This window comes from Acyrthosiphon pisum, chromosome A1, assembly GCF_005508785.2.
Source record: "Acyrthosiphon pisum isolate AL4f chromosome A1, pea_aphid_22Mar2018_4r6ur, whole genome shotgun sequence".
Taxonomy (NCBI): Eukaryota; Metazoa; Arthropoda; class Insecta; order Hemiptera; family Aphididae; genus Acyrthosiphon; species Acyrthosiphon pisum.
Genome location: NC_042494.1, coordinates 98420363 through 98433134, shown reverse-complemented (window position 1 = coordinate 98433134; position 12772 = coordinate 98420363). Strand labels below are relative to the sequence as shown.

General features: G+C 28.9%; 2 protein-coding genes across 4 annotated transcripts in view; one reads left to right on the top strand and one right to left on the bottom strand.

Annotated features, from left to right (window-relative positions):
* The window catches only part of LOC100168340 (protein EFR3 homolog cmp44E), a 63292-nt gene that overhangs the window by 41976 nt on the left and 8544 nt on the right, over positions 1 to 12772 (bottom strand). The gene's annotated exons all lie outside the window — the stretch shown is intronic.
* The window catches only part of LOC100572493, a 34195-nt gene continuing 21854 nt past the window's right edge, over positions 432 to 12772 (top strand). The window contains exon 1 of the mRNA XM_029487878.1: positions 432 to 775. Within this exon, the coding sequence (XP_029343738.1) occupies positions 757 to 775 (19 nt within the window). The 5' untranslated portion in view covers positions 432 to 756. The remainder of the gene's footprint in view (positions 776 to 12772) is intronic.

The following is a 12772-nucleotide window of genomic DNA, read 5'->3' as shown; positions in this document are numbered from 1 at the left end:
TAAAAGTTTAAAATGTTTCTAAAAAAAGCCTAGAGTACCACTCAAACATAAACTTTATTTCGTCCCAAGTTCATTCGACAATAATAAGTGCGTTTTGACTTTACCCTTCTAGGACAAGGGTGCCCGCAGAAATATAAACAAGGGGAGGGGTCAACGTCAAAAGTTTCTAACAATACAGCACATATTCTTTTTTTTTTTTTAGAAGCGATAAAACAATTGGTATTAACTAAAAGAATGGTGGGTGGGCATGGCCCTTCTCGGCACCCCCCTGCGGGCGCCCCATGTTCTAGGGTACGTGTTTAAATCGTGTGATGATATTTAATTGTTGTCCAACGACGAATCGCGTCCATCAGTATTATATTATTATCACACAGCAGTGCGCGCGGATAACATCTGTATTAAAATAATAATACTATAATTATATAGGCAGTGGTCGCCGTGGCGCCGGAGTAGGGCCACACGCGGTCGGTTGAAACGCGCCCAGACAGCGGCGAACCAGTTTCAATACGGCCGGTCTTCGGTCCGGTGCAGTTGGCGCGCGCGCAGTTTCGGTGCGAGTGCAATTTATAATATTATTCGTGCGCGGTCGTAATATTAATTCAACGTCCTACGCCGTGCGCGCGTACTGTTTTCGCGGTGATACGCCGTTTTTACACGTTTTCTCGGGGTTTTCATCTCTTCGACGTTGTTCGCGTGTCAATTTTGAACGACATGATCGAGAACACAGCTCGGCGTGATCTCACGTTCGATTTTTAAATGTTTCTAAGAGAACATGGTGAGTGTGATATATTTCGACCGTATAATATTATATTATTGCATACAATGCGTTTTAAGCTTTTGCCACAATTCACACGACCAACCTTTATACATATTTATATTATAATATACATTTTATTGTACCACCTACCCACCTGCCTATACTTATCCACGTCCTATGGCGGAATATAATAACACGGAACTTGGAAATTTGCCAATTTGTTGGCGCGATCTGTAATTTAATTACTGCGGGTGGATATACGAATTTTCCCTTTCGCGGGGCACGTGCCACAGCATTCAGCCGGCGATGAATACCAGCTGCTACATTATATTGTACCCTATCAATAATATTTTATATACCAATAATATGTTATGTGTAATGTGTATGTGCCCACAATAATAATATACGACCAAGATTATTCGTATTTCCGATCATGCAGCTCTCAAGAGTTTGGATTACATCTTTGTATTTCGGAAAAAGCTTATCTTTCTTGAGTTCAATTACTTAATATGTTATACTTGTAGGGCTTTAAATTATAATTTTTGACGCATTCCACTAAAATCTTCTTTGTTTTGAGTTCAATATAAAATACAATCTTTTTATATGAAATTGTACACGGTGTACAGTGTAACACTTACAACATTGCATTAGTAGATTCCTGTACGCTAATAATATTCTTTAAAACTCATTTTATACATAAAGAATACCATCAAAATAATAATTATTATTATTTTAAAAATATTAACGTGCCATCTTTTGAATGACTGAATGACTTGTCTTATTATTATTTTTTTTTTTTTTAAATGAATTAGGATTCAAAAACTTTAGTCATGTTTACCTACTAATTCCTGAGATTTTTATAACTAACCAGTAACCACCACTCCAAAGATTCATGTATTAAACTCGATAAAAGTTTGATTTGAAAACTCATTGAAAATTAATTTGAATTAAAAGCAACATGCTGTACTTAGTTATATATACTTTGGTATCGACGATAGATTGAAAAGGTTTTGTAAGTCTTATGAACGATTTATAAAGAGAGATTATACATAAAATAATTTTGAATATAAACGCATAACAGTAAATAATAATTACAAAATATGTTTTCATTTTCAGTTTTTAATTAATTTACAATATATCTTTAACACTACTATTATTCGTATATTTATATTCTAAACACAGTTTTATATACAAACAAATGAAAAAAGAAAATTTAATCCATTCGAATTAAAAACTGATATTTATAAGTATATTATTTGTATTAAAACCCTTGCCCAAAGAAATATAATATCTCCAGTCCGGTCGTTAAACTTAATTTCAATCAAGTTAATTTTAATAATCTAAATTATATATTTGTTATTAACTCGTAACTACAAAACTGTTACTTACATATTATACTGTGAAAAAAATGTCTTTAAATTATTAAATAGCTTGTACAAGGATTGAAACATAAAAATAAGTAAATATTTTTATATTACTGTTACATTTAAAACAATAATGATGTAGTTCTCAAAAAAAAATTAAAGAAATATTATTAAATATTATTTTTGGTCCATTTTCAATAAACGATAAACATAATTGCAATATATTATGTATCCTAATTCGGGCAAATAGTTTATACAGTTATTATATAGATACAATGGACGGTATGTGTCTTATATACCCACGTTTAAATTTTGAGGTAATGCGTATACTCGATGAATGACAAGTTGAATGACCTATTCGAGTATACCCACATCAAGATTATCAATAAAAGTTTGCCGGCGGGTTTTCATTGGCTAAAAAAATGTTTAAACAAACACTGCATAATATGCAATGGATGTAAAAAGAATAAATGTCTTGTTATTCATTAAAAATTAATACTCATCTCTTCCGTTATTGTTTGCTTTTCTGATTAGAATAATAGACCCTGCAAATGAATTTTGACTTTATATGATTATAATATGAATAATAATGAGAGCCTCGTTCTTTAAGTGATGACCATGTTGTGCATTTATTTCATTATTCGTATTGTTTGTTACTATACAAAGCAGAAAAGTTCCGTCTAAATTTGTTAAAAGTATAAATTACTATATAATATAGTCCAGATGTATTTAATAAACTTTATACCATCTTATGGTTCCTCCGTGGATTCGTCTCGTCACAACGTAGTTACGGCACCCAAATTTTTAATGACAGAAAAAGATGATTTCTTTACTTTGAGGGAAGGGTATTTATTTAACGTTTTAAACGTTGTTTTTCTTTTCTATGCTACGGCTCCCTTGGCCAATACTCGAGAGCCTTTTGGATCTGCGACGTATGATTTTAGTACCTCTGGTATAATCACTACTAGTGCATGATAATAATATACAAAATTGTTTTTCAGATTTTTGCATATTTGTGGTTTTTAGAAAAATATGTTTATTTACGATAATGGGCCCCACTGAACAAGTTCGGTTTATATAATATTATGATATAATATAATATACTAACATAAAAACATGAAATCAATAATAACATCCGTATATTTTTCTTATTTATAATAATTTTTCATTTTTTGGGCAGTCTACATTTTACTAATTAGTGAGTCATGATTACTTTCCGGGATTTGTTATTAGTGCTTTCAATTTAAATTAGCACGAATACACTATATATATATATCTATCTATGGCTATATTATATAATACCTATGTCCTATATTATGTTGATTGAAATAGTGCGTAACTGCCACCAGCCAGTATACATATTATAATATAAATACCACTTTATTTGTTTCAGACATAATAATATTTAAGTTAAGTTTTTTTAATTTGGTTTTTCATAACAAACTAAGTCTTCAATGAAAAAGTCAAATTAATAATTGCCCACGTTGATATAAACAAAAAGATACGTAGGGTGTTAAAATAATAATACATAAGTATTGTGTGTATCTATATTTATTTTCCGAGGAAATTACATTTGTATGTTAATTGCATTCAATTCTGAATGTCCAGTGGAAAAAAAATAACGATAACGATGGTCATATTTGTAAAAACAGATTAATATCTTTAATATATGAACGATAAAATCGTAACCATGTACCGGGCTCCCATTGTAGTACATCGTATTATAATATTATGTTTGCGTAGGCTTGTTAGAGTGTTAAGTCTTGTCAGTATATATTATATTGGTACACGACGATTTAGTAATTTGCGTCATATACCTAATATAATATAATATAGTATGTTTGTGTATATGACGTGTGTACGCGTACATTAAATATTAATAATTGTTATTGACGTAAAAGATCGTATCGAGCGGGCAACGTCAATCGCCAAATAAAGTATATTAAACTCTTTCCGTCGGACCACACCACTATTATACGCCGCGGATTTGATGGACGGAAAATTAACTACCTACCTATATGTGATGTTATTAAATGTCTGTCATGGGAAGATGATTGATGCGGTTTATCGCCGTGGCCTTTTGAGGGGGACCTTTTAAAAATGTCGTCCGACAATAGCGATATTATACACGCACCGACGACGGATGTAAAATGCATTAATTGCAATATATCATACAATAAGTGCAATATCAGAATATATATATGTGTGTACCTATGTATATGACTATATATCGGTCGAGTTGGTCTTTATTATTTTTTCGACGTGTGACACTGCGTGTACCTACATATATAGGTCGACTACATATTATTATATGCGCGACGTGGGCCACAAAGATTTAAAAAACGGATATTATATTCGTATACCTCATATATGTAATAACTTGGTTATTAATTGGCTGTCGAGATAAGTGGCATTTTCCATACGATACTGCGGAGAACAATAAAATAAAAATACCGTATTGGTGAATGAATCGAATCATAGACCGACGGACGTCCGAATATTATTGAGCACTATTATATATTTTATGATGTAGGTATACGCCGATGGAGCGTAGGCGCAGCCGCCTCCCGTGCGGACAAGCGGTTTTTTTCTCCCGTGCACGACGACGACGCCTCTGCGCCACTTTTGACCGTCAAATAAAATTATTGTATTCATATAGGAACAACCATGTGAACAGTTGCATAGTAGTAGGTAACTCTCAATAAGACGATGGACCAGCTCATCTGGAATAATGGCAAATCAATTATTACGTCGGACGGGACGGCGCGGCGGTGCTGCACGAGCTTATCCGAGTCCTGGGAATATAATAATAATAATAATAATATGTAATTATATTATAAATATTTAATATAATATAATATATAATAATATATTAGCGATATGCGCACGTGCTTCGAAAGGTCACCTTTTTCCATCCCGATTATGGCATAATAATATAAATCACGTTTTGCTAAATATTACCATATATATTATATACTATACCTATACCATGTTGTTTCACTAAAAAATATAGCAATTCGTACCTACTGATGTTGCGGGCTTATCAAAGTGTGCAGCGCCGAAGGGGATGGATGTACGAGGGATCGCTGTTGCGGGCAGAAATGATCAGTAGTCGGTAGTCCTAAAATTATATTAACTGAACCTAATCAATTAATAAAGTTTTTTTTTTATCAATTTTATTATTTAAACAGAGTTTCTACTTTTTTCATAGTAGTTTAGTATAGTATATAGCAAATAATGAATATAGATATGTTTAAAAACATGTTAAATTATTATTATAAGTTATTACTGGATCGATATAAGCATAGAATATATTATAAAACAAAATAAAAAAATTTGTTTTTATTAAAAATAAGTGATTGAAATGTCGAAGTTAACATTGAACCGTAAGGTCATCGAAATATTTTTAGTAAACTAACTTTTTATCTTTATTTTCTTAATTATTTCAACTAAAAATTATAAGAACTCAATTTCATAAATATTAATATGTCACGCCTGCACTGAAAGTTTAGTTTTCGATGACGGTTGAAGCGTTGGGAAACGACCATTTTCCGTCCAGCGGGTGGTAAAGTGGGAATCCCCGTTGTGCCGGGTAGTAAAGTGGAAGCCCCAAAAAGTGCCAGGCGGTAAAGTTGAAATCTCCAAAAGTACTGAGCACAACAAAACATTAAAATCTATATCACGATCTTTACAAAATATGAGCTTTTGGTTACATCTTATATGCATATTATAACCTCTATGCATGGCTTTTAAAATAAATAAAACCTAATCGTTCCTTTCATGAAATATTATTTTTGTAGAATAGTCTGGTTGTTGCACAGCCTGCATTACTTTTGCCGTGATGGCCTTATCGATGAACTCAGGGGCGTGACAAAAAATAGTGTTTGTGTGGCTCGTGCGGGAAGGCATTTTCAGTCTCGCCACTATGAATCTTAGATGATATATTGTTATGTATTACATTATTAAATACCTACGGCCTAATATCTATATTAACTATATTTAAAAATCTTTAAGCATATACCGTCATTGCAAGACGAAATTTTTCATGAGAAATGAAAACAATAATTATAAATAATTGTTTGTACTTCTGAGTTTCTGACTATCAGAACTCCTCAACTACCTTTTGATTGTATTTTGGATAAGACCATACAAACATAGAATTCATTAGTTTTAATTGGTGAATTTTGTAATTGTAATAATGTAGAAATGTATTGATTCCCACTCACCATTCGTTAATTCTGCACCCTTAAAGTGCAGTTTATGGCCCGAGAACGTCTCATCGCCTAACAATAGATCACCACGATTATTATGGTTTTTTTTTTTTATAAAAATAAGCTTCAAAGTTCAAACTCACATAGTCACATCATAAGACAAAGGTACATTGGCTTAAAAGTTAATACAAACCTACGAAATTATGTCAATGTAGTGCCCAAGAATGTACAATTTTGTCACTATACGCGTCTATATATTATTATCATTATAAATATAAATATATTATATAATTACATTAGGTATACATAATATTTTATTAAATTATTATCACTATAACTACAGTCGTCAGTCACTACAAGCGGATAGTTGGACGAAACGTATTTTCTGGTTCCTAGCTAGTGCGCTTGACGTGACTATAATTTTATAATATGTAGGTACCTAATTTATAAGTCCATTGTATTATCATATTATATTGTACTTTAATCCAAACGAACGACATGCGACTCTCACGTCAGTTATTTACTATACGTATGAAAATATGAAATTAAAATAAGTAATAATAATATTCTACTTTGTATTACATTTTTACTTGCTACTATTCATATAAAATTTACTTTTAGTAGGTAAATAAATTAAATTTAGGTAAATTGTAAATTATTTTGTTTTTTTTAGGTAATACAATTATTGTATTAACCATATATTGATGCCAATAGTATAATAACTGATGACATATGTGAAATTGTGAACATAATATTATTGTTATCTCAAGCTATTTTATTTATAATATTACAATAAATCACGCATGGTTTTAAGTAGGTATATGTTTTGTAAGTGTCTTATTGTTTCATTTTTATATTATGTATATTATTTACTTCAGTATAGGTACCTATATTAGGTATGTTTAATTGTAAAAATTGTAATATATTTGAACAAGAATTAACTATGATTTATGAAGTACAATAAACAATTTGTGTGATATCTAAAAATTAAGTAAAGAAAAATTGATTAAGTTATTTATAAGTGTATTTTTTATATAATAATAATATAAATTGTTGAATTATATAAATATTTTATTTTAAGTATAAAGTAATACTTAATGCTATTATTATGTAACCTACAGTCATAATTACCAGAAAACAGAATTGTTGGTAGGTTGGTACATAACTATCAACTATAACATTATGATCGTGCCACAGCAATACACTTTATTGATTCTTTTTGAATGAATAGGTACAACGAAAAAGAAAACGTTAGGTGCATTAACGCGTAATTACCACAATAACACTATAATGTAAACCGTTTGTGAATTGCAATTCATCTATTAAATTAGATTTATATGTGTTTAATATTAATTACTTGTCACTTGAGTAAGTTATTTGTGTGGTTTTTTTTTTACAATTTTCACATATATACGAGTAAACATACATATAATATTTCAACAATGCAAGATTTTAAATGGATGAAAATAATTTGTTAAAATCGATTTTATTTTATTTATTGTAGATTTGCGATAATTTAATTCCATTTTTAAATAACCATTGTATTTATTAATATGGATTTAAATATGTAAATTAAAAACATTGTTCATGGTACATTTACTATAATATATATACTGATAATCAAACAGGTAGTTAGGCTACACAAATAGGAACCGATATTACAACGAATAAAGCCTAACATTTAAATTGAAAGTTTACAGCAATAATATTATTGCAATAATTTATTATTACTTATTGAGTATACTTTAAGTACTAGGTATATACCTATACATATATACGTCATGATGCTACATGTGAATACATATACGCTTAAAAAAAATTCATTCCATAACATTTTGTACGAAATTCAAATTTGCCAACATTAAGCATTATTGACAAGATAGTTTAAAAACATAATTGTTTACACAAATTAATTGTTTTATTTTTTATGGTTTTATGGTATTTTTTTAATACCTATTCACCCGACGACCTTAAAATCTCGTTTAATAGCTCATAACTGGCTTCCACAGTGTATATCCGTTGTCCGTTGACCGTTTTAATGTTTCGTCAGAGGGCATGTATAAAAATACTGTTTAGTTAACACGTTGGTCTCATAACAGGTAACAACGATCAAAAATCTGATCCTATGAGTATATTATTCAGTATCTACAAGTCCCTATACAAGCCCTGAGGGAATATGATAATGTTGATTTGCCAATTAGCGTCTACAGCAAAATTATACCGGTCTTGTTAATATAAAATGGAAAAAATACAATATATAATATTCCAAGGTCTGCTGAATTCTTGGACGTTTTACACTATAATAATGCATTAAATTCACGTACAATTGATATAATTGGAAGATCGACTAAACATTTATTGAAATCAAACACGATTAGTTTTATGGTAATATTTCTTCAGCAATGTAATGGAAAAAAAACAATTTGGAAGTTTTGCTTTAAATGGTCGATTGTCTCATTATTTTTTTTTACAATACACAGTCAATACGTACGTAATAGATAAACATTTATCTAAAATACAATAGATCGTATTTTATTGTTCTCTAATGCCCTTCAAATAGTAACTTTGAGAAAGACACTATAAGTCCAATAAATCAGATATCATATATAGGTATAGAAATCTTTAAAAATATTCATAACAATGACTCAAAGTATTCGAAATGAAAAAAATAATATGACTTACTATAAATATTCATAATAATTTGTCAAGCAATATAAGGAAATTATAAAATAGTTTCGATTTAATTTGTAATAAAAGGCATGTGCATTATGCATAAACTTATGGAAAATAATGTCTGTTTAAACTTTAAATGTTTGACTATGACAGAATTAACAGAATATAAAAAAAAAATCAATGAAAAATTATTTTTAAATATAAGACCGACGGTACAAATGTTTACAAAATGAAAATAAATATATTAAACCACTCTAAAAAATAAAAAATACATGATATAAAATTATCTCTGTTCGCAGTAATATAAATTAAAAAAAATTATATATTTTAGTATTTAGGTATATATGAAACAAAATATAAATTCATTTTTATGAGGTTCTTTATTTTCATTGTTTTTAATATTTAACTGTTTCAGTTTATGTCTTTTTATTAATCAAGTTTTAAAGATCTAAAATTATAGTTATTTTATATAGTAAAAAAAATAATACATTTTTTTTGACGTATATTTCTTTATATTTTTTTTTTTTTATGAATTTAGCTTAAAAATAATTAAAATACTACCTATTCTTAGTGTTATAGGTACTGTTATAAATACTTAAATTTTGTATAGTATATTGGATATTTTAATATCGTCTTCTAGAATAGTATTATTGTGAAGATTACCTATATAATACCCTTTTTACCTATAATAACTTCATATCATTAAATTAACTATTAAAAACTGTTCCACACACAAAAAATAAATTTAAATTTATAAATGTTAGTTTGAAATGTTATCAACGATTTTATATAAAATATAAAATTATATTTTGAATCAATACATGTAGTTCTTAAGTATATTATAGTGTTGTATACTTGTATGTTATATTGCAGGCATTATATTTTTATTATTTTTATTATATATTAGAGCGTATCTGAACACTTATAGGATTAAGTAACCCATTAAGCTTAAAGCCAGAGTTAGTACCAACTCTCACCTAATTGCTTATTTACTAATCATGTGCGCAATAATACAATAACGTGAAAACTGTTTTTAAATCACAATTTTGACAAATTCAAAAAGTAAGGGCATATTGTACATTAACTTATTATTTTTTATGTTGTATATACATAAATGAGTACTTTAATATTAAATGAATCGAATATATTTTATAAATTACTATTATTTTTCCTCGTTAACTATAATATTTACTCAATATTCTCTTTTCGATTCGACGATCTACTCAGCCACGGTTAGTTTTAGTACACTTGTATTTTAATATGACATCACCAAAGCGCCTGCGTTCTACTGCAAAACACATTAATTAGCAGGGTGGGCGTGCGTTTCGTAGGATCGGGTTTATCTTTTAGCGTTTATGTAAATCAATATGGGTCTCCGACAAACCTACACAATGCTAACGGTACTACAAAATATATAATGTGTACATAATGTATTTAATATGTGTATACGTTTTTCTCGATATAAAAGAATCTTGCACGTGTTTATATATAGGTAATGTAATAATAATGATAATATTATTATCCTGAAGCCACGCGGGTCTGACGTCGGGCCGAAGCGTTTTGTTATACATAATAAATAAACAATTATTATAATGCGTAGACAAAGAAAAAAAACGGAACACGTTGTCCACTGTGCCTATCTACAATATATCAGGACATTCGATCGTGTTTTTGCATCTTCTTTGTAATATCTATGCCGTCAAAACAATATAAACATGACAATTGACAATGACTGAACGGAAAACGGATTTGCCGAAACGTTAGTACCTAAATGAGTTATGGCGAGAGTTCGCAAATACTAATTAATATAACGTTTCAACGGTGGACACTTTCTGAATTTCAACTAATCGACGTTGTCGGCGTCATCGCACACACCATCCAAACTTATCGTACAAATTCGAAATTGTGATAAAATCTTCTGGAAAAGAATCTGTCGTCAGACACCCCACCATAGGCGTAGAATGGTGGGGGCTAAGGAGGTTTATAGCCCCCCAGAATCAGAATTCTTAGAAATCCCCCGGAAATCTGTTAAGCCCCTGTGTAAAAGTTTACTTTTTAATACGTCCATATTATGTGAGAACTGAAAACATTTTCTATTATTATAGCGAATTATCTATCGTTATACTTCATAATAAAAGGGACTTAGCTAATATTATTAATTCTGAAGATGTTCTTAATATATTTGCCAAAAATGTAGACGTTTAAACCTTACACTATAGTAACAATTTCCAATTTAAAATGGTTTTTTTTTATTTAATTAAAATACAAAATATGTATTTGATAATAATATGATGTATGGTATATTATTTATTTATATTTTACTTTAAAATGGGCTTCTTTAGTTCTTTTTATATTTTTTTATTTTACATTTTTCTATAGTTATATTTGTAGAATATTATGTTCTGTATCCGAATCATTATAGCCCATAATTCATTATAGAAGTAATTTGCAAGAAGTTCCTACATACCACAAAAACAAAAAGGCTATAGTCAAAAAAAAATCATCACGCTATGCCTATTCACCCCACAGCATGGCGTTTCATTATAAATTATAATAAATAAATATGTTACCGAACTCTGCAGTAAATAGTAAATACACATATTATGAACAAATGTACCTTTATGTATGGTATGTAAATATAAGAAATCGGTGTTTATATAGTCTACGATTCCGTAGTTAGGACGAAGAGCAGTGATTCAATTATGAAACATTTAATTTTGGTTTACCGTTACTTACCTAGTAACTAATTAATGATAAACAGAGTTTTAATAAAATAATTGTAGTACTCTTCAAATAAGAAAATATACACAATATATTAAAGAATAATATTATGAGAAATAAAAGTTACACATCAATTATTATCTTTAAATATTACGCAATATTCGCTTTTCAGTGATATTTGTCAGACAATACGATCAATTTTTATTGAATCACGCAGATAAGTGTTTTAGCAATTGTATTTAGAAGTATTTACGAAATACGAGAGTAACGAAGTTTCTAATGACTTATAATGGTATTATTGTTTTAAAAGTAATTTCTTACATCAAATAATTTCTATAATGCCTCACGGATGGAATATAAAGCATTTTATTATTAGGTACATAAATCTAATAAACTCCAATAGGAATATAATATTTTTCAAAATATTGTAGTAGAAACTATTGTGTCATTACTCATTTAATATTTAATGATGTAGAGAAAATGCATTATTATTTATTTTATTAGCTGGTTTAGTCACGTACAAATAGTTTTAGAATTTAAATTATAAATCATAATATATTCCTATTTCACGAGTTTATAAGATTACGTTAGTTTGAACACATTTATGTATGAAATATTGGTATTTGTAATCTTTAAATAAGTTATTTATTTCGTAATATTAATTTTCTATAAAATGAACAATTTTTTGTCAATAGTAAGTAGACTAGATTGCATATTATAGAGTTATATATTTGTAAAGTCTAAAATTATAACAATAATCTGAAAATGTTCTTAAAATGAACATTTCTGGCAAAGTTACGTTTTAGTATATAGAAGTATATAAGATTATTATGATAAAATGTAAATAATCAATGTATTTAGAGGTCAGTAAGAGTGGTACCTACGTAACTTATAAGTATATACTTAGATGGTATTATGGCACGTAGTAAAGTATGTTATAAAATGTTGAATAGCTTAGATACTTGCCATTCGAAGCAATTTGAGCATGGTGTAATTTGGGAAATTTGTATTTTTTTTTTTTGGGGGGGGGGGATAAACATTATTTT